General features: G+C 44.6%; 1 protein-coding gene across 1 annotated transcript in view; it reads left to right on the plus strand.

Moving 5' to 3' along the window:
* The window catches only part of CFAP92 (cilia and flagella associated protein 92 (putative)), a 326,108-nt gene that overhangs the window by 48,130 nt on the left and 250,937 nt on the right, over window positions 1-27,041 (plus strand). The window contains 2 exon segments of the mRNA XM_082638951.1: window positions 985-1,179; window positions 1,758-2,055. Coding sequence (XP_082495077.1) covers window positions 985-1,179; window positions 1,758-2,055 — 493 coding nt within the window.

A 27,041-nucleotide genomic window follows, 5' to 3' on the forward strand; every position in this document is an offset into this window, starting at 1 on the left:
ATGTTCTAATTTCATTCTTGGACACGTAGCTGTCTAGTTTTCCCAGCACCACTTATGGAAGAGACTGTCTTTTCCCCGTTGTATGTTCCCACCTTTCTTGTAGAAGAAAAATCTATTTTTAAGAAGCTGAATTGTAGGGCTTCCCTGGTGGCGCAGTGGTTGAGAGTCCACCTGCCGATGCAGGGGACGCGGGTTCGTGCCCCGGTCCGGGAGGATCCCACGTGCCGCGGAGCGGCTGGGCCCATGAGCCATGGCCGCTGAGCCTGCGCGTCCGGAGCCTGTGCTCTGCAATGGGAGAGGCCACAAACAGTGAGAGGCCCACATACTGCAAAAAAAAAAAGCTGAATTGTAAAGCTTTTAGATAATACTATAGGAGGACATATTCATGACCTCAGAATAAAGAAAGACTTCTTGAATAAGACAGAAGTATAAAAAATAAAGGAAAAAAATGACAGGTTTGGCTATATTAAAATTAGTAACTTCTGTTCACCCAAAGACCATAAAAATTGCAAAAAGAAAAGCCACAAACTGAGAAAAAAGTATTTGCAATGTATGGAGCTAGTATTCTGAGAATACAGAAACGCCTGTGAACGAGTTAGAAAACAGTAAAAACATCCCAGTGGAAGAATGGGCAGAAGACTTGAACAGGGACCACCCCCCGTCAAAGGGGAACCACCCCCACCCCAACACACAGGCTCAGGGTGGGATGCGCAGGCTCCGTGCAGATTCACCGGGTTCAGGAAGGTGGAGGAACCTGAGCCCAACACAGCGGGTGGCACAGAGGTGGGTGGGGGGAGGACGCAGAGTCGGTGGGAGGGGCGGGTTGGTAGAGGAGGGGGAGGAGACAGAAATGGGGCGGGGGCAGCGGGACACAAGCAAGCCCAGGCCAGTGGCAGCGTTTTCACCACCAGCGTCCCTGGGAAAGCGCCGAGCTCCGTGGCGGGCAGAGCGGCAGCGGCGTGGGGCCCCTCTTCTCTCTTGCAGGGTCCCGCGGGCGGAGCCCGGCTCCTACAAGGCGCTCTACAACTCGCAGCTGCGCTTCCGCCGCCGCCTCTACGCCGACCTGGAGAGCACCCCGTACCACGTGCGCCTGTCCAGGCCACTGGCGCAGCTGGTGAAGCACGCGGCGCTCTATGTGCGCAACACGGTGCCGCGGCAGGTCTTTCAGGCGCTGAGCAGGTGCGGCCCGGCCCGTGCCCCGCCATCTCGCACGCTCTGCTGGGGTTGGGGGGGGCTTCGGAAGTGTGCTGCAGACAGAGGGCAGCCTAACCCGAACCCCAGCTGTGCCTGCTGAATGTGTTTTTAAAAAGGGGGGGTTGGGGCGGGAGAGAGGGGGGCTGACTACTCAGCCCTCGAGCTGTGCTGACATGAGGCTCTGTGCCTCGTACCCTCTGCCTGGGTGGGAAGGAGCTCTGGGGTCCACACCCCCGACGGCCAGCCTGTCGAGCCCACTCCCTGGTGGGGCGTGGGTTGGTGCGAGGTAGGGAATAAGGCCATCGGAACTGAAAAATAATCAGAGAAGAAAGTGAGGAGCCTTTAACTGAGGGGGGCGCTGAGAGGGGAGAGGGAAGGGGACATCTCCCCCCGCCCCAACCCCGTGGGCTCAGCACGTGGCATCTAAGCTTCTCGTGCATGAGCTGGGTGACCCGGGACCAGCTCATCAACCTCTCTGTGTTTTCGTTTCCTCTCATAAAATGGGGACCATCTGACCTGTCGTGCCAGGCGGGCAGGCTGAGTGGGGCTCTTGTGTGTTCCAGGATCTACTGCATCTGCCATTACAGCTCCAGGCTCAGGGAGGTGATCGCCGGGGACCTGCTGCCCTCCTCCTCCATGATCAAGGAGCTGAGCCAGGAGTTTGGGTTGCCCATTTCCCAGGAAGATCTTACAGAGGGAAAACTGCTGGCTGTGTCCCCTCCTCCTGCCCCCGATCTGGAGGACTTCCAGAGCCGGAATGCCACCCTCACATCTGAGATCCAGGCCCACCAGCAGAAGTACCTGCAGTGGCGGAAAACCATGATCCTGAAGAACAGAGACCAGAAGTACAGCCTGATCCAGGTAGGCACTCCCACCCCCAGGCATCCCAGGCCTGCTGCAGCCTGTGTCTGTTTTCCTGGGCAGGGATCCCAGGCGGGATGGGCAGGAAGTGCTGCTTGCAGGGCACAACTGTGCCAGGAGCTTTGCCTCCCAACCCTGGAGTATCTTGTCCTTCCTGAAAGGTGAAGAGGAGCTCTCTTATGTGTAATTCCTTTCCCTTGGCCCTGGAGTTCATCTTAGAGAAAGAACTGTGTGTGTGTGTGTTAACATTTTGCTTAAGCTGCTGAGGGCATGGATGTTATATGACGTCCAAGCAACACAGGAGACAAACTAACGTCTTTGAGAAAATGTGAGTAGAGAGGAAGAGAACAGGAGACTGAGAAGCTGGTGAGGTGATGGAAGGTCAGGTGCGTGTGGCCTGAATGGCCAAGGGCCTCCCTCAGCCCATACCAACCAAAAAGGCTTAAAAATGCCAACATCTGAGGTGTGCCTTGAACTCGTAGTCTGTATGAGTGAAGCCCACCCATGGGCTGTGTGGGTGGAGCCACTGCCTGGCCCTCCCACCCCAATCTCTAGTAAAAGTCATCTTAGAAGTCTCTAAGTTTTATATATGTGCCTTCTTTATGAAAATCAACAAGGAGGTGGTGGTTTTTTTCCGTCAGTGTTCAAGTTTTTAGCTTTCTCAAAAGAACCGGTTCTTTGATTTATCAGTCAATCTACTTTTTCTGTTTTCCTAATTCATTAACTTCAACTTTTACTTTTAAAATTTTTATTTTATTTTATTTATTTATTTATTTATTTATTTATTTATTTATTTAGGCTGTGTTGGGTCTTCGTTGCTGTGTGGGCTTTCTCTAGTTGTGGCGAGCGGGGGCTACTCTTCATTGTGGTGCGCGGGCTTCTCATTGCGGTGGCTTCTCTTGTTGCAGAGCACGGGCTCTACGTGCGTGGGCTTCAGTAGTTGTGGCGTGTGGCCTCAGTAGTTGTAGCTCACGGGCTCTAGAGCGCAGGCTCAGTAGTTGTGGCTCGTGGGCTCTAGAGCACAGGCTCAGTAGTTGTGGTGCACGGGCTTAGTTGCTCCGTGGCATGTGGGATCTTCTGGGACCAGGGCTCGAACCCATGTCCCTGCGTTGGCAGGTGGATTCTAAGCTACTGCGCCACCAGAGAAGCCCCAGAAATAGAATTCTTTTCAATCTTCTTGAAAATATAAATGTATTTATTTATTTGTTTATGGCTGCGTTGGGTCTTCGTTGCTGCACGCGGGCTTTCTCTAGTTGCAGTGAGCGGGCGCTGCTCTTTGTTTTGGTGCGTGGGCTTCTCATTGCGGTGGCCTGTCTTGTTGTGGAGCACAGGCTCTAGGCATGTGGGCTCAGGAGTTGTGGCTCTCAGGCTGTAGAGCTCAGGCCCAGTAGTTGTGGCACGCGGGCTTAGTTGCTCCGCGGCACGTGGGATCCTCCCGGACCGGGGCACGAACCCGCGTCCCCTGCACCGGCAGGCGGACTCTCGACCACTGCGCCCCCAGGGAAGCCCGCTGTCGGTGTGTTTGATTATAGCCACCCTAGTGTGTGTGCGCGTGTGTACTGGTACCTGAGTGTGGTTTTACTTGGAGTTTATAATAACTAGTGATGTTGGATATCTTGTACTGTACTTATTAGCAATTTATATATCTTCTTTGATGGACTATCTGTTCATATCTTTAACCCATTTTAAAATCAGATTGTCTTCTTATTGTCAAGGTGTAAGAGTTCTTTGTATGTTACAGATACAGTTGCTTATTCAGAAATGTGATTTGTAAATATTTCCTCTGTATCTGTAGCTTATCTTTTTATTTTTTAATCATGCAAGGAAAAACTCCAATTTATCAATTTTTGTCTTTTCAGTCATGCTTTTGGTGTCATAGCTAGGAGCTCAGCCTAGCCCAAAGTCACACAAAGATTTTTTTCCCTATGCGTTATTCTGGGAGATACATATTTTTAGCATACACTTAGGCCTGTGAACTATTTTTGACCAAGTTTTTTGTGTCTTTAGTATGTAACGTAGGGGTCTAAATTCATCATTCTACATATGGATATCCAATTGTTCTAGCACCATTTTCTCAAAAAGTCTAACTCTTCCCCCACTGAATTGCCTTGGCACCTTTGTCAAGAATCAATTGACTGTAAGTGTTTTCTGTGTTCCGTTATGTTCCATCAACTTACATGCCTGTCCTTACACCAGCCCCACATTGTTTTGATGACTGTAGTGTTATAGTCAGTTTTGAAATTGGATTGTGTAAGTCCTTTACGTTCTTTTTCAAAACCGTTAGACTATTTTGGGTCCTTCGCATTTCCCAGTAAATTTTAAGATCAGTTTCCCAGTTTCTACAAGAAAGCCTGTGGGAGTTTTCATGAAAGTTGTTATTGAATCTATAGATCAACTTGGGGAGAATTGCCATCTTAACAGTTTTGAAGCTGCTAATTCATAAACATGAACTGTCTCTGTTTTTTATTAAGTCTTCTTAAACTTCCCTCAGTAATTTCTGTTGTTGTCACTGTACACGTCTTACACTTTGTGAAATTAATGGTATTATGAATGGAATCATTTAACGTTTGTATAGTTTATTGCCAGGATGTAGAAATACAATTGATTTTCATATATGGATTTTGTATACCGCGCCCTTTTGAAATTGGATCACGTCATCCATGGGTAAAGATCACTTTCCTTCTTCCTTTCCAATATGGATTCTTCCCTTCCTTCCTTCCTTTCCTTCCTGTATTAGTCAGCTCAGGCTTCCACACAAAAATACCCCAGGTTGGCGGCTTAAACATCAGAAATTAATTTCCTCACAGTTCTGGAGGCTGGGAAGTGTAAGATTGTGGTGCTGGCAAAGTAGGTCTCATCCTGAGGCCTCTTCTCTTGGCTTGTGGGTGGCTGCCATCTCACTGTGTGCCCATATGACCTCTTCTTTGTGAGCAGGGGCAGGAAGGTGAGCCAGCTCTGTGGGGCCTCTTCTTATAAGGACGCAAACCCTCTTGGATAAGCCCCACCCTTATGACCTCATTTAACCTTCATCTCTTCCTTTCTCCAGATGCAGCCACAGTGGGTAGGGATTCAAAGTACGGATTTGGGGGGACACAAACACTCAGTGCATAAGCCTCCCACCCTGCCCTCCCCTCCTCCGCACTGCCTGCAACCTCCAGTACAGAGCACACCGTCGTATGTTGGGTTGTGGAAGAGACATGCTCACCTTGTTTCTGATCTTGAGGGGATGCACTCAGTCTTTAACCATGAGGTTGGATATTCACTGCGGGTTTGGGGGAGATGCAATTTATCAGGTTGAGGAAGTTCTCTTGTAGTATTAGTTTGTTGAGAGTTTTTATCATGAATAAATGCTGGATTTTGTCAGTTGCTTTTTTTCTGCATATACTGAGGTGGGGTTCTTATGTGTTATTAGTATGATATATTACATTGCTTGATGTTTAGATTTTAAAACAGCCTTGCATTCTTGGGATAAATCCCACTTGGCCATGGTGTTTAATCTTTTCTCTATACGTTGCTGGATTTGGTTTGCTGATATTTTTTATTTTTCTCATGATATCTTTGTCTGCCTGTAGTGTCAGGGTGATATTTATTGGCCCTGTAGAATGAGTTGGGAAGTGTTTCTTTCTCTTTTATTTTCTGGAAATTTGTGAAAGGCTGTTCTTCATTCTTTCAATGGTTGGTAGAACTAACCAGTGAAGCCACCTAAGCCTGAGCTTTTCTTTCTTTTTTCTTTTTTAAAGTTAATTAATTAATTAATTAAATTTTGTCTTTGTTGGGTGTTTGTTGCTGCACGTGGGCTTTCTCTAGTTGTGGCGAGCGGGGGCTACTCTTTGTTGTGGTGTGTGGGCTTCTCAGTGCGGTGGCTTCTCTTGTTGTAGAGCATGGACTCTAGGCATGCGGGCTTCAATAGTTGTGGCTCATGGGCTCTAGAGCGCAGGCTCAGTAGTTGTGACGCACGGGCTTAGGTGCTCCGCGGCATGTGGGATCTTCCCAGACCCGGGATCGAACCCGTGTCCCCTGCATTGGCAGGCAGATTCTTAACCACTGTGCCACCAGGGAAGCCCCTAAGCCTGAGCTTTTCTTGGTGGGGAATTTTAAAATTACTGTTTTGTCTCTATTCTTGTTATTTAGTCTCTTCAGATATTTATTTCTTCTTAAGACAGGTTTGGTAATTTCTATCTTTCTAGGAAATTTTCCATTTCATCCAAGTTATCTAGTTTGTTGGCATATATTTATTCATAGTATACTCTTAGAACCCTTTATAACCTTTAAATTTCTGTAAAATCAATAGAATATCTCCTCTTTGATTCCTGATTTTACTAATTTGTGTCTTTTTCTTGGTCAATCTAGCTAAAGGTTTGTCAATATTGGTTTTTTCATAGAACCAGTTTTGGAATTCATTTGTTTTCTCTGTGTTCTATTTCATTTATTTCCACTCTAAACTGTGTTATAACTTTCTTCATTTTGCTGGTACTTTGGATTTAATTGGTACCTCTAGTTCTTGAGAAAAGTTAGGGTTTTAAATTTGAGATCTTCTTTCTTATATGTATTTCAGCTACAGATTTCCCCCTGAACAGTACTTTAGCTGTATCCCATAAGTTTAATACGTTGTAGTTTAATTTTCAGAAAATATTTTATAATTTCCATTGTGGTTTTTAGAATTGTGTTGCTTAATATCCAAATACTTGGAGATTTATCAAATGTCTTACTATTGGCAATTTTTAATTAAATTTTGGTGTGACTGGAGAATGTACTTTGTATGATTTCTATGCTGTGAACATACTGCAGTTTGTCTTATAGCCTCACATAGGCCCCATCCTCAGGCTTGAAAGGAAAACAGGTTCTTCTGATGTTGGGAGCAGTGTCATATAAATGGCAAGTCAGGTCAGTTAATTGTTGTTCAGATCGCCTACATTGCTGTTGATTTTCTTTCTAGTTTTATTATTACTGATAGAGGTATTGGCGTCACTGTCAATGGTTGATTTACTATTTCTCCTTTGAAATCTGTCACTTTTTGCTGATCATATTTTGGTACATTTGTGTTTATAGTTGTTACATCTTCCTGATGAATTGACCGTTTAATCATGGTGAAATACCCCTTTGTTTCTAGTACGTTTCTTGTCATAACGACCAATCTGTCTTAAATTACTGTACCCTCTCCCGCTGTCTTCTGTAGTTTTCCCCCATCCTTTTACTTTGAAACTCTTTGTGCCTTTGAATCTAAAGTGTGTCTTCTATGGACAGCACATAGTTGGATCCTGTCTTTTATTTTTAACAATAGTCTGACAGTCTCTGCCTGTTGACTGTCTGTTTATGTGTATTATAATTACTGATATGGTAGGAATTATGTCTTCTGGGTTTTTTCCTGGATATTTCACATTGATTTTGTTCTGCTGCTCCTTTACTGCCTCCTTTTGCATTGAACAGATTTTTTTTTTCTGCAGTACGCGGGCCTCTCACTGTTGTGGCCTCTCCCGTTGTGGAGCACAGGCTCCGGACGTGCAGGCTCAGTGGCCATGGCTCACGGGCCCAGCCACTCCGCGGCATGTGGGATCTTCCCGGACCGGGGCATGAACCCGTGTCCCCTGCATCGGCAGGCGGACTCTCAACCACTGCGCCACCAGGGAAGCCCTGAACAGATATTTTTAGTGTACAATTTTAACATCTTTGATTTTGACCTTTAAAAAAGTTACTTTTGAGTGGTTTCTCTAGGTTTTTTTCTTTAGTATGCATCTTTTAAAAAAATTTTATTTTTTATTTATTTATTTTTGGCTGCATTGGGTCTGTTGCTGTGCGTGGGCTTTCTCTAGTTACAGCGAGTGGGGGCTACTCTTCGTTGTGGTGCATGGGCTTCTCACTGAGGTGGCTTCTCTTGTTATGGAGCATGGGCTCTAGGTGCTCGGGCTTCAGTAGTTGCGGCATGTGGGCTCAGCAGTTGTGGCACTCAGACTCTGTAGTTGTGGCTTGCAGGCTCTCGAGTGCAGGCTCAGTAGTTGTGGCGCATGGGCTTAGTTGCTCTGTGGCATGTGGGATCTTTCTGGACCAGGGCTCAAACCTGTGTCCCCTGCATTGGCAGGTGGATTCTTAACCACTGCGCCACCAGGGAAGCCCTGCTTTGGGTCTTCGTTGCTGCACGTGGGCTTTCTCTAGTTGCGGCGAGCGGGGGCTACTCTTTGTTGCGGTGTGCGGGCTTCTCATTCAGTGGCTTCTTTTGTTGCAGAGCACGGGTTCTAGGTGCACAGGCTTCAGTAGTTGTGGCACGTGGGCTCAGTAGTTGTGACTCACAGGCTCAGTAGTTGTGGCGCACGGGCTTAGTTGCTCTGTGGCATGTGGGATCTTCCCAGACCACGGCTCAAATCCGTGTCCCCTGCGTTGGCAGGTGGATTCTTTACCACCGTGCCACCAGGGAAGTCCCTTTAGTATGCATCTTAATTTACCAATCTACTTCAGATGATTACTAATTTAATTTGGGTAAAATGTAGAAACTATTCTACAATATAGTTCTACTTCCTCCCCTCCTTTGTGCTTTTATTGTCATATTAAATCTATATATGCAGTAACCCCCCAAATACAGTGCTATAATTATTTTATGCAATCATGTCTTTTAAGTTGAGAAAGGAAAATTTTATTTATATAATCTTTTATATTTACCCACATATTTTTTCCAGTGATGTTTCTTTCTGTAGATTCTAGTTACCATCTGGCGTTACTTTTTCTTTCAGCCTTAAAGCACCTGCTTTAGTATATCTGATAAGGTAGCTCACTACCAACAAATCCTGTGTTTAAATCAGAGAATATCTTTCTTTCACCTTCATTTTTTTTTTTTGCGGTACGCGGGCCTCTCACTGTTGTGGCCTCTCCTGTTGTGGAGCACAGGCTCCGGATGCACAGGCTCAGTGGCCATGGCTCACGGGCCTAGCCGCTCCACGGCATGTGGGATCTTCCCGGACTGGGGCACGAACCCGTGTCCCCTGCATCGGCAGGCGGACTCTTAACCACTGCGCCACCAGGGAAGCCCTCACCTTCATTTTTAAAGGATAGTTTTTGCTAAATATAGAATTCTTGGTTCACACTATTTTTTTCTTTCAGCACTTAGAAAATGTCATTGTATTGTGGTCTCTGTTGTTTCTGATAAGTATTTAGCCATTAATCACATCATTGTTCCCCTGTACATGATGGTTTTTTTTTCTTGCTGTTTCTAGGATTTTCTTGTTCTTTTTCTTTCAACTGTTTGATATGTCCAGTTGTGGCTCTCTTTATATTTATCCTACTTGGGACTCACTGAGTTTCCTACATTGGTAGATTAATGTTTTGGGTCATTAGCTCTTCAAAAAATTTTTTCTATTCCTCCTCCCTTCCCCCGCTTCCCCAGACTCCTATTATGTGTATGTTGGTTTACTAGACAATGTCCTGAAGGTCTTGAAGATCTGTTAATTTTTTAAAAATATTTTTGTTTTTGTTTTTCAGATTGCATAATCTCTGGTTTTTGTTGTCCCCATTTTCAAATTTAGACTCTTTGTCAGCTCACATCAGCCACTGAATCCCTCTAGTGAATTTTCAGTTTCAGTTCCTGTATGTTCTAACTCCAGAGTTTTCAGTTAGCTCTTTTGAAAAATGATTCATCTTTATTAATATTGTCTATTTCTTTATTCAGTGTTGTATACTTTCCTTGAACTTTCAGAATAATTTTTAAGTTTTTTTTCATAATAGCTGCTTTGAAATCTTGGTCTACTAAGTCAACCGCTGGACCCACTCTATTGACTGCTTTCCTCAATAAGTTTTACACATTCCTATTTCTTTGCATGTCTTCTAAGTTTTCATCAAAAGCTGGACATCTAAAATACATGGCAACACCTTCGGATTCTGACTTCCTTCTCCGGGGGGAGAGGGGTTGCTGTTTGCTGAGTAACTTGCCTGCACTTCATCTGTGGAATCTGTCTCCACAGGGGGTGTGGCCATCGATATCTCTGCTGTTTTTTTCATTGCTTTTATTTTTATTTTTATTTTTTTTTCTTTTTGCGGTATGCGGGCCTCTCACTGTTGTGGCCTCTCCCGTTGCGGAGCACAGGCTCCGGATGCGCAGGCCCAGCGGCCATGGCTCACGGGCCCAGCCGCTCCGCGGCATATGGGATCCTCCCAGACCGGGGCACGAACCCGTATCCCCTGCATCGGCAGGCGGACTCTCAACCACTGCGCCACCAGGGAGGCCCCATTGCTTTTATTTTTAAGCTTGGTTTCCCTTGGGTCAACTCTGTGTCTGCATCACTTAGTGATGCGCCAACCACTGGTCAGAACTTGTGCTGAACCACCTGGAGCCAGGAAGGTGCCAGCCTTTCCCAGGGGATCTGGGGGTGCGTCCAGACTGCCAGCTCTGGCTTCCCACTGGGCTCTCTCACGTCTCCTCTGCACGCGCAGGCAGCCTGTCAGCGAGGGATGTGTCAGGAGCTTACCAAGTTCCTCTGAGGCCATTTCCTGTATCTTCCTGTTCACTTCTGATGAATCTGCTGGTCTGTCACTTGAGTCATGTAGGATCACGACCTCAGCCCCACAGAGCATCCAGCCTTCCCTGTTTGCTGCTGAAATGGCTGTTGTCCCTTACGGTGACCACACATATGGGGTTCTTCCAGCTCCAGTCTGACTCAAGTGAGCCTGCAATAGAGTGAGCAGTGCAGCTGCTGATTTTCACAGCTTGCCTGCGGTAGAAGGATGACTGCTCTGACCATGCTGAGAGGTCAGGAGTGATGCTGACGCCTACTCTTCTTACCTGAGGCTCAGTAGTTTTATGAGTAAATGCTTCTCACCTTGTTGTATGCCTCTGGACAGTTTCCAGTGGTAGCTTTTGACGGTTTTTCCCAGTTTTATTCTTGCTCTTTGAGGAAAGGACCAAGCTCCCTGCTTCACCATATTAAAAGTCCTACCATCCTCCTGCCCAACTACAAGCTTTACTTATTTTTGTGTTTCCTACTATTTTTGGAGTCTGTGTCTGCTTTACCCTTTGTTTTGCTATTTTTTTGACAGTAAGCTTTCACAGTGCTTGCAGATCCAAGGTCTTCACTCTGTCTTTGCACTTGAAAAGTGGCTGGGCTGTTTTCAGGATTATAGAATCAAATTCTCCTTCCCCCTACCCCAAAATGTATTGCTTTTTAGAACCAACTGTTGCAGATAAGTCTGATGCCTATCTGATTATGTTTGCTTTTTAGCTAAACTATGATTTCCTCTACTCTTTTAAAACTTTTTCTTCATCCTTGGTTCTAGGTGTGCAGGTGGGGGATTTTTTTTTGTTTTTCACCAGAACTTAAAGGGCCTTCCACCATGATTTTTTCCCTCTTAATTTGTACTTGTTGGTCTTTTGCACTCAGTTCAGCTATCTTCCACTTCACTGATTGGATCTTCCACTGTGACCACTGTTAGTCACAACTGTTAACAATTTCTCATTTTAAATTGCACCATTCATATTTTATTTTCTAGAAATTCTCATGATTTCCCGTGCTATTTTCACGAATGATATAATTTTGTTAATATTATTAAAATATACACGTAAGAGCTTGTGTGTACTGTCAAAAATAACAAAAGCAGTATCTTTTTTTTACATCCTTAGTGGAGTATGATTGCTTTATAATGGTGCGTTAGTTTCTGCTGTATAACACAGTGAATCAGCTATATGTATACATATATCCCCATATCCCCTCCCTCTTGCGTCTCCCTCCCACCCTCCCTATCCCACCACTCTAGGTGGTCACAAAGCACCGAGCCGATCTCCCTGTGCTATGCAGCTGCTTCCCACTAGCTATCTGTTTTACATTTGGGGGTGTATATATGTCAGTGCTACTCTCCCACTTTGTCCCAGCTTACCCTTCCCCCTCCCCCTCCCCATGTCCTCAACTCCATTCTCTATGTCTGCATCTTTATTCCAGTCCTTCCCCTAGGTTCATCAGAACCAGTTTTTTTTTTAGATTCCTTATATATGTGTTGGCATACGGTATTTGTTTTCCTCTTTCTGACTTGCTTCACTCTGTATGACAGACTCTGTGTCCATCCATCTCACTACAAATAACTGAATTTCATTTCTTTTTATGGCTGAGTAATATTCCATTGTATATATGTGCCACATCTTTATGCATTCATCTGTCAGTGGACACTTAGGTTGCTTCCATGTCCTGGCTATTGTAAATAGTGTTGCAATGAACATTGTGGTACATGACTCTTTCTGAATTATGGTTTTCTCAGGGTATATGCCCAGTAGTGGGATTGCTAGGTCGTATGGTAGTTCTATTTTTAGTTTTTTAAGTAACCTCCATACTGTTCTCCATAGTGGCTGTATCAATTTACATTCCCACCAACAGTGCAAGAGGGTTTCCTTTTCTCCACACCCTCTCCAGCATTTGTTGTTTGTAGATTTTTTGATGATGGCCATTCTGACTGGTGTGAGATGATATCTCATTGTAGTTTTGATTTGCATTTCTCTAATGATTAGTGATGTTGAGCATCCTTTCATGTGTTTGTTGGCAATCTGTATATCTTCTTTGGAGAAATGTCTATTTAGGTCTTCTGCCCATTTTTGGATTGGGTTTTTTTTTTGATATTGAGCTCCATGAGCTGCTTGTATATTTTGGAGATTAATCCTTTGTCAGTTGCTTCATTTGCACATATTTCTCCCAGTCAGGGGCTTGTCTTTTTGTCTTGTTTATGGTTTCCTTTGCTGTGCAAAAGGTAAAAAAAAGCAATATCTTATACACACTATCCAACTTAAGAAATCAAACATTATCAGTATTTCCATAGTTTTCCATGTGTCCTTTCCCATCTCTTACCCCTTACCCATAAATAACCACTATCTCAACTTTTATCTTTCACTTGCTTTTCTCTATAATTTTACTGCATATGTATATAATCTTCTATAATTTAAATTTTTGCTTAGTATTAATGATATTCAACCATGTTTGTGTATATAGCTATAGGAATATGCCATTATTTATTAATAGGCATTTGTATTATTTCTTTTGTTATTTTAAAGTGTGATTGTAAGCATATGTTAACATGTCTTCTCTTTAAAAATAGGCAAGATTTTATTTCATAAGATACATACCTAGGATTATAAGCACTGGTTATACTTCCACTTGTCTGGAAGATACTTTATAGTCAGATTTAAATTATCACTAATATGATGTATAATACCTCATGGAAGTTTTAATTTGCATTTCACTGTTTACTAGTGAGGTTGAATATCTTTTTTTTTTTTTGAGGTACGCGGACCTCTCACTGCTGTGGCCTCTCCCGTTGCGGAGCACAGGCTCCGGACGCGCAGGCTCAGTGGCCATGGCTCACGGGTCCAGCCGCTCCACGGCATGTGGGATCCTCCCGGACAGGGGCACGAACCCACATCCCCTGCATCAGCAGGCGGACTCTCAACCACTGCGCCACCTGGGAAGCCCTCATTTTACTTTCTTAATGGTGCCTTTTAATCGACAAAAGTTATTTTAAATTTTGTAAGTTATCTATTTGTTCCCTTATGACTGAATTTTTTACCTTAATGTATCTTTTCCTAACCCAGGGTTATAAAATTATTCCGTGGTTTCCTCTACAAGATTTAAAGTTTTGTTCATTTCATTTAAATTTTTAATCCATATGGAATTATTTTTTGTATGAGGATAGGAATCTAATTTCATTTCCTTCATATGACCTATGGTAGCAGCACTCTGTGAGAACTTTGTCCCTTTCCCAGTGATGTATATGCCAGGTCTGTCAGAGAAAGTTGAGTTGCTGTTTCTTGGGTGATGGGGATCTTTATTGAAATTGCATTTACGAATGAATTATTCTCCTCAAAGAAAGTGTTCTTTGTTGCTTTTTAAAATTTCTATGTTGTATGCTTATTTTCTATTGCACTGATTTCTGCTCTTATTAATTTCTTTTTTAAAAAACTCTCTTCACATGTATTTGCTATTTTTATCCTTTTAAGCTTTAATTTTTATTTTTATTGAAGTATAGTTGATTTATATATTATAATAGTTCCTGGTGTTATTAATTATATACACATACTTTTCATATTCTTCTCCGTCATAGGTAATCATCACAAGATATTGAATATAGTTCCCTGTGTTATAGAGTAGGACCTTGTTTATTTTATATACAGTAGGGTGTATCTGCTAATCCCAAACTCCTACCTTATCCCTCCCCACCCTTAACTGCTTTGGTAACCATAAATTTGTTTTCTATGTCTGACTCTGCTTCTGTTTTATAAATAAGCCCCTTTCTCTCGTGCTGTTTTTTTTATTCTTATAATTTTTATTGGAGTATAGTTGATTAACAGTGTTGCTAGTTTGTGCTGTACAGCAAACTGAGTCAGTTATACATATAACCACTTTTTTAGATTCTCTTCGCATATATATTATTACAGATTGAATGTAGTTCCCTGTATTATACTTGTATCATGTTTTAGATTCCACATATAAGTGATATCATATGATATTGGTCTATCTCTGTCTGACTTGCTTCACTTAGTATAATAATCTCTAGGTGCATCCATGTTGCTGCAAATGGCATTATTTCATTCTTCCTTACAACTGACTGATATTCCATTGTATTATTTATTTTTAAAACTTATTTAATATTTATCTATCTTTGGCTGCGTTGGGTCTTCATTGCTGCGCATGGCCTTTCTCTAGGTGTGGCGAGCGGGGACTGCTCTTTGTTCTGGTGCACGGGCTTCTCATTGTGGTGGCTTCTCTTGTTGCGGAGCACAGGCTCCAGGTGCACAGGCTTCAGTAGTTGCAGCATGCAGGCTCTGTAGTTGTGACTCGCAGGCTCTAGAGTGCAGGCTCAGTAGTTGTGGTACAAGTGCTTAATTGCTGTGCAGCATGTGGGATCTTCCCAGACCGGGGCTCAAACCCGTGTCCCCTGCATTGGCAGGTGGATTCTTTTTTTTTTTTTTTTTAATTTTATTTTATTTTTTTGCTTTATAACAAATTTAATCAGTTATACATATATATATGTTTCCATATCCCCTCCCTTTTGCGTCTCCCTCCCACCCTCCCTATCCCACCCCTCCAGGCAGTTACAAAGTACCGAGCTGATCTCCCTGTGCTATGCGGCTGCTTCCCACTAGCTATCTACCTCACGTTTGGTAGTGTATATATGTCCATGCCGCTCTTTCACTTTGTCACAGCTTACCCTTCCCCCTCCCCATATCCTCAAGTCCATTCTCTAGTAGGTCTGTGTCTTTATTCCTGTCTTACCCCTATGTTCTTCATGACATTTTTTTTTCTTAAATTCCATATATATGTGTTAGCATACAGTATTTGTCTTTCTCTTTCTGACTTACTTCACTCTGTATGACAGACTCTAGGTCTATCCACCTCATTACAAATAGCTCAATTTCATTTCTTTTTATGGCTGAGTAATATTCCATTGTATATACGTGCCACATCTTCTTTATCCATTCATCCGATGATGGACACTTAGGTTGTTTCCACCTCCGGGCTATTGTAAATAGGGCTGGCAGGTGGATTCTTAACCACTGCGCCACCAGGGAAACCCATCATTGTGTTTATATACCACGTTTTCCTTAGCCATTCATGTGTCAGTGGACACTTAGGTTGCTTCCATGTCCTGGCTATTGTAATAGTAATGCTGTGAACATTAGGGTGCATGATCTTTTCCAACTACACTTCTCTCCAGAGATAAGCCAAGGAGGGGGATTGCGGCATTGTACGGTAAATCTGCATATAGTTTAAGGAACCTGCATACTGTTCTCCATAGTGGCTGCACCAATTTACTTTCCAACCAACACTGTAGAGGGTTCCCTTCTTTCTAGGTTCACCCCAGCATTTACTGCTTGTAGATATTTTGATGCTGGCCATTGTGACTGCTGGAAGGTGACACTTCGCTGTAGTTTTCATTGGCATTGCTCTCAGAATTAGCAGAGTTGAGGATCTTGTCATCTTCCTCTTTGGGTATTTTTTTCCTCTTTAAACAGTATAAAATTTGGCTCTTCAAATGGGCTTTTTGAAAGTCGGCTGTGTTTGGAATTTGGCGTCATTAACAGCCCTTCAGGCTTCGTATTAGGTGCCCTGAAGCACCGGTTGTATAGTTGTTATTTCCGAAAATGTCCACAAGGCGGCAGCATTTCTTCGTGCCCACCTCTGTTTCCTCAGCAACCAAAAGCTTTAGGAAGAGTCATCTTCCTGGGCTGTGAATTAGAGGGGAAGGTGCCAGAGGCAACACCGAAGGGCTTGTGTGTCCCTATCTCTTCCCTGTTAAGCTTCACGCCCCTGAAGTTCCAAACTCTGGCTAAACCTGTGGGTGCTGAGTTATGTAGGTAGGGTGACACCTGGCAAGTTGGCTGGATATGGGAAGCCCACCAGCAGCAGCCACGGAGGCTCGGTCACTTTTTGAATCTCCTGCAGCCTAGATGGTCCCCCAAGGTTTGGGTGTACTTGGATTCCTTTTAGCACTAGAAAGGCCCCCCTAGATTCTGAAGTTTTGGTTCCCCCCAGAAAGGAAGAGACACTACAGCTTTAAGGGGGTGCATTTGCAGGCACATCCTCCTCACGTCTCTCCGCTCGACCTCAGTGCACCCTTGGGACCCCAGGCTGCTCAGACTGCGGGGATTTGACACCGGCACATATCACCGAGGCCCGAGGCGAAAAGCATACCCATTGCTTTCCTTTTACTTTCTTTTTCAGCTTAATTCTGATGGTATGTTGCCCTAGAGTTGATTTCCAAAGTGGGATTTAGTTTAGGTGTACAGCAAACTGATTCAACTGCACATATAATATATCTAGTGTTTTTCGTGTTCCTTTTCCCTATAGGTTACTGCAGAAAGTTGAGTTGAGGTCCTGGTGTTGTACAGTAGTCCTTGTGGAGTGCGTGTTTTGTATATATGTTTACAGGTATTTTACTGTGTATGTGTTCATATGAACCACCTAACTTATATTTCCTACCCCACTTTTTGGTAACCCTAGGTTTATTCTGAAAGTCGGAGAGTCTGTTTCTGTTTAGGAAACGAGTTCAGTTGTATGTATGTTTCCATTCATCCTGTAAGTGATATCATATGCTCTGGATCCTCCTCTGTCTGACTGACTTCATTCAGTGTTGGGGCATCCCAGGTCCATCCATGTTGCTTCTGATGGCATTATTTCATTCTTTTTCCTGGCTGAGTAACAGTCCCTTGTATACATGTACAACCTCTTCTTTATGTATTCAGCACTCGCTGGGCTGCTTGTTTTCGTGTCCTGGAGTTTGTAAATAGTGCCGCAATGAAAGCTGGGGTGCTTGTGTCTTTATGAATTATAGATTTTCCCGAAAAACGCCCAGGAGTGGGACTGCAGATGTGTCGGGTCACTCTCTCTTTAGTTTTCTAAAAACTGGGATACAGTGCTGTCTAGTGGCATTTACCAATGTACAGTTCCACTTAGCGAGGGGGAAGGTTCCCTTTTCTCCACACTCCTTCCCCATCGATTGTTTGTGGACTTTCTGATGCTGGCCATACTGCCTGCTACGAGATGATGCCACTTTATAATTTTGATATGCATTTCTCGAATAAGCAGCGATTTTCCAGTTCCTGTAGTGGTCGGGGTTTGTTTTTTGAAACAGTGTGAGTAAACATTCCCTTTTGAAATTTGGCGTCTTGAAAGTCTGTGTTTCGAATTTTTTTTCGGTTAGCTAACCCAGGTCGTTTTTGAGGACACGTGTCATTAAAAGCCCCACAGGCTTTGTGAATATTAGGTGCCCTGAAGCACCGGTTGTAAAGTTGTTGTTACCGAAAATGTCCACAAGGCGGCAGCATTTCTTCATGCCCATCTCTGTTTCCTCAGCAACCAAAAGCTTTAGGAAGAGTCATCTTCCTGGGCTGTGAATTAGAGGGGAAGGTTCCAGAGGCAACACCGAAGGGCTTGTGTGTCAGTATCTCTTCCCTGTTAAGCTTCACGCCCCCGAAATTCCGAACTCTGGCTAAACCTGTGGGTGCTGCGGCGTGTAGGTGGGGTGACACCTGGCAAGGAGGCTGGATGTGGGAAGCCCACCAGCAGCAGCCACGGAGGCTCGGTCACTTTTTGAATCTCCTGCAGCCTAGATGGTCCCCCATGGTTTGGGTGTACTTGGATTCCTTTTAGCACTAGAAAGGCCCCCCTAGATTCTGAAGTTTTGGTTTCCCCCAGAAAGGAAGAGACACTACAGCTTTAAGGGGGTGCATTTGCAGGCACATCCTCCTCACGTCTCTCCGCTCGACCTCAGTGCACCCTTGGGACCCCAGGCTGCTCAGACTGCGGGGATTTGACACCGGCACATATCACCGAGGCCCGAGGCGAAAAGCGTACCCATTGCTTTCCTTTTACTTTCTTTATCAGCTTAATTCTGATGGTATGTTGCACTAGAGTTGATTTCCAAAGTGGGGTTTGGTTTAGGTGTACAGCAAGCTGATTCAACTACACATATAATATATCTAGTGTTTTTCGGCTTCCTTTTCCATATAGGTTATTGCAGAATGTTGAGCAGAGGTCCTGGTGTTGTACAGTAGTCCTTGTGGAGTGCGTGTTATATATATATGTTTATAGGTATTTTACTGTGTATGTGTTCATGTGAACCGCACAACTTATATCTCCTACCCCACTTACTTTTTGGTAACCCTAGGTTTATTCTGAAAGTCGGAGAGTGTGTTTCTGTTTAGTGAACTACTTCAGTTGTATGTATGTTTCCATTCCTCCTGTAAGTGATATCATATGCTCTGGATCCTCCTCTGTCTGACTGACTTCACTCAGTGTTTGGGCATCCCAGGTCTATCCATGTTGCTTCTGATGGCATTATTTCATTCCTTTTCCTGGCTGAGTAACAGTCCGTTGTAAACACGTACGACCTCCTCTCAATGTATTCAGCACTCACTGGGCTACTTGTTTTCGTGTCCTGGAGTTTGTAAATAGTGCCGCAATGAAAGCTGGGGTGCTTGTGTCTTTATGAATTATAGATTTTCCCGAAAAACGCCCAGGAGTGGGACTGCAGATGTGTAGGGTCACTCTCTCTTTAGTTTTCTAAGAACTGGGATACAGTGCTTTCTAGTGGCATTTACCAATGTACAGTTCCACTTAGCGAGGGGGAAGGTTCCCTTTTCTCCACACTCCTTCCCCATCGATTGTTTGTGGACTTTCTGATGCTGGCCATACTGCCTTCTGCGAGATGATGCCACTTTATAATTTTGATATGCATTTCTCGAATAAGCAGCGATTTTCCAGTTCCTGTAGTGGTCGGGGTTTGTTTTTTGAAACAGTGTGAGTAAACATTCCCTTTTGAAATTTGGCGTCTTGAAAGTCTGTGTTTCGAATTTTTTTTCGGTTAGCTAACCCAGGTCGTTTTTGAGGACACGTGTCATTAAAAGCCCCACAGGCTTTGTGAATATTAGGTGCCCTGAAGCACCGGTTGTAAAGTTGTTGTTACCGAAAATGTCCACAAGGCGGCAGCATTTCTTCGTGCCCATCTCTGTTTCCTCAGCAACCAAAAGCTTTAGGAAGAGTCATCTTCCTGGGCTGTGAATTAGAGGGGAAGGTTCCAGAGGCAACACCGAAGGGCTTGTGTGTCAGTATCTCTTCCCTGTTAAGCTTCACGCCCCCGAAATTCCGAACTCTGGCTAAACCTGTGGGTGCTGCGGCGTGTAGGTGGGGTGACACCTGGCAAGGAGGCTGGATGTGGGAAGCCCACCAGCAGCAGCCACGGAGGCTCGGTCACTTTTTGAATCTCCTGCAGCCTAGATGGTCCCCCATGGTTTGGGTGTACTTGGATTCCTTTTAGCACTAGAAAGGCCCCCCTAGATTCTGAAGTTTTGGTTCCCCCCAGAAAGGAAGAGACACTACAGCTTTAAGGGGGTGCATTTGCAGGCACATCCTCCTCACGTCTCTCCGCTCGACCTCAGTGCACCCTTGGGACCCCAGGCTGCTCAGACTGCGGGGATTTGACACCGGCACATATCACCGAGGCCCGAGGCGAAAAGCATACCCATTGCTTTCCTTTTCCTTTCTTTTTCAGCTTAATTCTGATGGTATATTGCACTAGAGTTGATTTCCAAAATGGGGTTTGGTTTAGGTGTACAGCAAGCTGATTCAACTACACATATAATATATCTAGTGTTTTTCGGCTTCCTTTTCCATATAGGTTATTGCAGAATGTTGAGTAGAGGTCCTGGTGTTGTACAGTAGTCCTTGTGGAGTGCGTGTTTTATATGTATGTGTATAGGTATTTTACTGTGTATGTGTTCATATGAACCACCCAACTTATATCTCCTACCCCACTTTTTGGTAACCCTAGGTTTATTCTGAAAGCCGGAGAGTCTGTTTCTGTTTAGGAAACGAGTTCAGTTGTATGTATGTTTCCATTCATCCTGTAAGTGATATCATATGCTATGGGTCCTCCTCTGTCTGACTGACTTCACTCAGTGTTTGGGCATCCCAGGTCCATCCATGTTGCTTCTGATGGCATTATTTCATTCCTTTTCCTGGGTAAGTAACAGTTCCTTGTATACACTTACCACGTCCTCTTTATGTATTCAGCACTCGGTGGGCTACTTGTTCTTGTGTCCTGGCATTTGTAAATAGTGCCGCAATGAACGTTGGGGTGCTTGTGTCTTTAAGAATTATGGATTTTCCTGAATAACGCCCAGGAGTGGGACTGCAGATGTATAGGGTCACTCTCTCTTTAGTTTCCTAAGAACAGGAATACACTGCTTTCTAGTGGCAGTTACCAATATACAGTTCCAATCACCGAGTGGGAAGGTTCCCTTTTCTCCACACTCATTCCCCATCGATTGTTTGTAGACTTTCTGATGCTTGCCATACTGCCTGCTGCGAGATGATGCCGCTTTATACTTTTGATATGCATTTCTCGAATAAGCAGTGATTTTGCAGTTCCTGTCGTGGTCGGGTTTTTTTTTTTTTTAAACAGAGTGAGTAAACATTCCCTTTTGAAATTGGGCTTCTTGAAAGTCTGTGTGTTTCGAATTATTTTTCGGTTACCTAATCCAGGTTGTTTTTGAAGACACGTGTCATTAAAAGCCCCACAGGCTTTGTGAATATTAGGTGCCCCGAAGCACCAGTTGTATAGTTGTTATTTCCGAAAATGTCCACAAGGCGGCAGCATTTCTTCGTGCCCACCTCTGTTTCCTCAGCAACCAAAAGCTTTAGGAAGAGTCATCTTCCTGGGCTGTGAATTAGAGGGGAAGGTGCCAGAGGCAACACCAAAGGGCTTGTGTGTCCCTATCTCTTCCCTGTTAAGCTTCACGCCCCTGAAGTTCCAAACTCTGGCTAAACCTGTGGGTGCTGCGGCGTGTAGGTGGGGTGACACCTGGCAAGGAGGCTGGATGTGGGAAGCCCACCAGCAGCAGCCACGGAGGCTCGGTCACTTTTTGAATCTCCTGCAGCCTAGATGGTCCCCCAAGGTTTGGGTGTACTTGGATTCCTTTTAGCACTAGAAAGGCCCCCCTAGATTCTGAAGTTTTGGTTCCCCCCAGAAAGGAAGAGACACTACAGCTTTAAGGGGGTGCATTTGCAGGCACATCCTCCTCACGTCTCTCCGCTCGACCTCAGTGCACCCTTGGGACCCCAGGCTGCTCAGACTGCGGGGATTTGACACCGGCACATATCACCGAGGCCCGAGGCGAAAAGCATACCCATTGCTTTCCTTTTACTTTCTTTTTCAGCTTAATTCTGATGGTATGTTGCCCTAGAGTTGATTTCCAAAGTGGGATTTAGTTTAGGTGTACAGCAAACTGATTCAACTGCACATATAATATATCTAGTGTTTTTCGTGTTCCTTTTCCCTATAGGTTACTGCAGAAAGTTGAGTTGAGGTCCTGGTGTTGTACAGTAGTCCTTGTGGAGTGCGTGTTTTGTATATATGTTTACAGGTATTTTACTGTGTATGTGTTCATATGAACCACCTAACTTATATTTCCTACCCCACTTTTTGGTAACCCTAGGTTTATTCTGAAAGTCGGAGAGTCTGTTTCTGTTTAGGAAACGAGTTCAGTTGTATGTATGTTTCCATTCATCCTGTAAGTGATATCATATGCTCTGGATCCTCCTCTGTCTGACTGACTTCACTCAGTGTTGGGGCATCCCAGGTCCATCCATGTTGCTTCTGATGGCATTATTTCATTCTTTTTCCTGGCTGAGTAACAGTCCCTTGTATACATGTACAACCTCTTCTTTATGTATTCAGCACTCGCTGGGCTGCTTGTTTTCGTGTCCTGGAGTTTGTAAATAGTGCCGCAATGAAAGCTGGGGTGCTTGTGTCTTTATGAATTATAGATTTTCCCGAAAAACGCCCAGGAGTGGGACTGCAGATGTGTCGGGTCACTCTCTCTTTAGTTTTCTAAAAACTGGGATACAGTGCTGTCTAGTGGCATTTACCAATGTACAGTTCCACTTAGCGAGGGGGAAGGTTCCCTTTTCTCCACACTCCTTCCCCATCGATTGTTTGTGGACTTTCTGATGCTGGCCATACTGCCTGCTACGAGATGATGCCACTTTATAATTTTGATATGCATTTCTCGAATAAGCAGCGATTTTCCAGTTCCTGTAGTGGTCGGGGTTTGTTTTTTGAAACAGTGTGAGTAAACATTCCCTTTTGAAATTTGGCGTCTTGAAAGTCTGTGTTTCGAATTTTTTTTCGGTTAGCTAACCCAGGTCGTTTTTGAGGACACGTGTCATTAAAAGCCCCACAGGCTTTGTGAATATTAGGTGCCCTGAAGCACCGGTTGTAAAGTTGTTGTTACCGAAAATGTCCACAAGGCGGCAGCATTTCTTCATGCCCATCTCTGTTTCCTCAGCAACCAAAAGCTTTAGGAAGAGTCATCTTCCTGGGCTGTGAATTAGAGGGGAAGGTTCCAGAGGCAACACCGAAGGGCTTGTGTGTCAGTATCTCTTCCCTGTTAAGCTTCACGCCCCCGAAATTCCGAACTCTGGCTAAACCTGTGGGTGCTGCGGCGTGTAGGTGGGGTGACACCTGGCAAGGAGGCTGGATGTGGGAAGCCCACCAGCAGCAGCCACGGAGGCTCGGTCACTTTTTGAATCTCCTGCAGCCTAGATGGTCCCCCATGGTTTGGGTGTACTTGGATTCCTTTTAGCACTAGAAAGGCCCCCCTAGATTCTGAAGTTTTGGTTTCCCCCAGAAAGGAAGAGACACTACAGCTTTAAGGGGGTGCATTTGCAGGCACATCCTCCTCACGTCTCTCCGCTCGACCTCAGTGCACCCTTGGGACCCCAGGCTGCTCAGACTGCGGGGATTTGACACCGGCACATATCACCGAGGCCCGAGGCGAAAAGCGTACCCATTGCTTTCCTTTTACTTTCTTTATCAGCTTAATTCTGATGGTATGTTGCACTAGAGTTGATTTCCAAAGTGGGGTTTGGTTTAGGTGTACAGCAAGCTGATTCAACTACACATATAATATATCTAGTGTTTTTCGGCTTCCTTTTCCATATAGGTTATTGCAGAATGTTGAGCAGAGGTCCTGGTGTTGTACAGTAGTCCTTGTGGAGTGCGTGTTATATATATATGTTTATAGGTATTTTACTGTGTATGTGTTCATGTGAACCGCACAACTTATATCTCCTACCCCACTTACTTTTTGGTAACCCTAGGTTTATTCTGAAAGTCGGAGAGTGTGTTTCTGTTTAGTGAACTACTTCAGTTGTATGTATGTTTCCATTCCTCCTGTAAGTGATATCATATGCTCTGGATCCTCCTCTGTCTGACTGACTTCACTCAGTGTTTGGGCATCCCAGGTCTATCCATGTTGCTTCTGATGGCATTATTTCATTCCTTTTCCTGGCTGAGTAACAGTCCGTTGTAAACACGTACGACCTCCTCTCAATGTATTCAGCACTCACTGGGCTACTTGTTTTCGTGTCCTGGAGTTTGTAAATAGTGCCGCAATGAAAGCTGGGGTGCTTGTGTCTTTATGAATTATAGATTTTCCCGAATAACGCCCAGGAGTGGGACTGCAGATGTGTAGGGTCACTCTCTCTTTAGTTTTCTAAGAACTGGGATACAGTGCTTTCTAGTGGCATTTACCAATGTACAGTTCCACTTAGCGAGGGGGAAGGTTCCCTTTTCTCCACACTCCTTCCCCATCGATTGTTTGTGGACTTTCTGATGCTGGCCATACTGCCTGCTGCGAGATGATGCCACTTTATAATTTTGATATGCATTTCTCGAATAAGCAGCGATTTTCCAGTTCCTGTAGTGGTCGGGGTTTGTTTTTTGAAACAGTGTGAGTAAACATTCCCTTTTGAAATTTGGCGTCTTGAAAGTCTGTGTTTCGAATTTTTTTTCGGTTAGCTAACCCAGGTCGTTTTTGAGGACACGTGTCATTAAAAGCCCCACAGGCTTTGTGAATATTAGGTGCCCTGAAGCACCGGTTGTAAAGTTGTTGTTACCGAAAATGTCCACAAGGCGGCAGCATTTCTTCGTGCCCATCTCTGTTTCCTCAGCAACCAAAAGCTTTAGGAAGAGTCATCTTCCTGGGCTGTGAATTAGAGGGGAAGGTTCCAGAGGCAACACCGAAGGGCTTGTGTGTCAGTATCTCTTCCCTGTTAAGCTTCACGCCCCCGAAATTCCGAACTCTGGCTAAACCTGTGGGTGCTGCGGCGTGTAGGTGGGGTGACACCTGGCAAGGAGGCTGGATGTGGGAAGCCCACCAGCAGCAGCCACGGAGGCTCGGTCACTTTTTGAATCTCCTGCAGCCTAGATGGTCCCCCATGGTTTGGGTGTACTTGGATTCCTTTTAGCACTAGAAAGGCCCCCCTAGATTCTGAAGTTTTGGTTCCCCCCAGAAAGGAAGAGACACTACAGCTTTAAGGGGGTGCATTTGCAGGCACATCCTCCTCACGTCTCTCCGCTCGACCTCAGTGCACCCTTGGGACCCCAGGCTGCTCAGACTGCGGGGATTTGACACCGGCACATATCACCGAGGCCCGAGGCGAAAAGCATACCCATTGCTTTCCTTTTCCTTTCTTTTTCAGCTTAATTCTGATGGTATATTGCACTAGAGTTGATTTCCAAAATGGGGTTTGGTTTAGGTGTACAGCAAGCTGATTCAACTACACATATAATATATCTAGTGTTTTTCGGCTTCCTTTTCCATATAGGTTATTGCAGAATGTTGAGTAGAGGTCCTGGTGTTGTACAGTAGTCCTTGTGGAGTGCGTGTTTTATATGTATGTGTATAGGTATTTTACTGTGTATGTGTTCATATGAACCACCCAACTTATATCTCCTACCCCACTTTTTGGTAACCCTAGGTTTATTCTGAAAGCCGGAGAGTCTGTTTCTGTTTAGGAAACGAGTTCAGTTGTATGTATGTTTCCATTCATCCTGTAAGTGATATCATATGCTATGGGTCCTCCTCTGTCTGACTGACTTCACTCAGTGTTTGGGCATCCCAGGTCCATCCATGTTGCTTCTGATGGCATTATTTCATTCCTTTTCCTGGGTAAGTAACAGTTCCTTGTATATACTTACCACGTCCTCTTTATGTATTCAGCACTCGGTGGGCTACTTGTTCTTGTGTCCTGGCATTTGTAAATAGTGCCGCAATGAACGTTGGGGTGCTTGTGTCTTTAAGAATTATGGATTTTCCTGAATAACGCCCAGGAGTGGGACTGCAGATGTATAGGGTCACTCTCTCTTTAGTTTCCTAAGAACAGGAATACACTGCTTTCTAGTGGCAGTTACCAATATACAGTTCCAATCACCGAGTGGGAAGGTTCCCTTTTCTCCACACTCATTCCCCATCGATTGTTTGTAGACTTTCTGATGCTTGCCATACTGCCTGCTGCGAGATGATGCCGCTTTATACTTTTGATATGCATTTCTCGAATAAGCAGTGATTTTGCAGTTCCTGTCGTGGTCGGGTTTTTTTTTTTTTTAAACAGAGTGAGTAAACATTCCCTTTTGAAATTGGGCTTCTTGAAAGTCTGTGTGTTTCGAATTATTTTTCGGTTACCTAATCCAGGTTGTTTTTGAAGACACGTGTCATTAAAAGCCCCACAGGCTTTGTGAATATTAGGTGCCCCGAAGCACCAGTTGTATAGTTGTTATTTCCGAAAATGTCCACAAGGCGGCAGCATTTCTTCGTGCCCACCTCTGTTTCCTCAGCAACCAAAAGCTTTAGGAAGAGTCATCTTCCTGGGCTGTGAATTAGAGGGGAAGGTGCCAGAGGCAACACCAAAGGGCTTGTGTGTCCCTATCTCTTCCCTGTTAAGCTTCACGCCCCTGAAGTTCCAAACTCTGGCTAAACCTGTGGGTGCTGCGGCGTGTAGGTGGGGTGACACCTGGCAAGGAGGCTGGATGTGGGAAGCCCACCAGCAGCAGCCACGGAGGCTCGGTCACTTTTTGAATCTCCTGCAGCCTAGATGGTCCCCCATGGTTTGGGTGTACTTGGATTCCTTTTAGCACTAGAAAGGCCCCCCTAGATTCTGAAGTTTTGGTTCCCCCCAGAAAGGAAGAGACACTACAGCTTTAAGGGGGTGCATTTGCAGGCACATCCTCCTCACGTCTCTCCGCTCGACCTCAGTGCACCCTTGGGACCCCAGGCTGCTCAGACTGCGGGGATTTGACACCGGCACATATCACCGAGGCCCGAGGCGAAAAGCATACCCATTGCTTTCCTTTTACTTTCTTTTTCAGCTTAATTCTGATGGTATGTTGCCCTAGAGTTGATTTCCAAAGTGGGATTTAGTTTAGGTGTACAGCAAACTGATTCAACTGCACATATAATATATCTAGTGTTTTTCGTGTTCCTTTTCCCTATAGGTTACTGCAGAAAGTTGAGTTGAGGTCCTGGTGTTGTACAGTAGTCCTTGTGGAGTGCGTGTTTTGTATATATGTTTACAGGTATTTTACTGTGTATGTGTTCATATGAACCACCTAACTTATATCTCCTACCCCACTTTTTGGTAACCCTAGGTTTATTCTGAAAGTCGGAGAGTCTGTTTCTGTTTAGGAAA

This window comes from Mesoplodon mirus, assembly GCF_964341445.2.
Source record: "Mesoplodon mirus genome assembly, chromosome: 12".
Classification (NCBI taxonomy): domain Eukaryota; kingdom Metazoa; phylum Chordata; class Mammalia; order Artiodactyla; family Ziphiidae; genus Mesoplodon; species Mesoplodon mirus.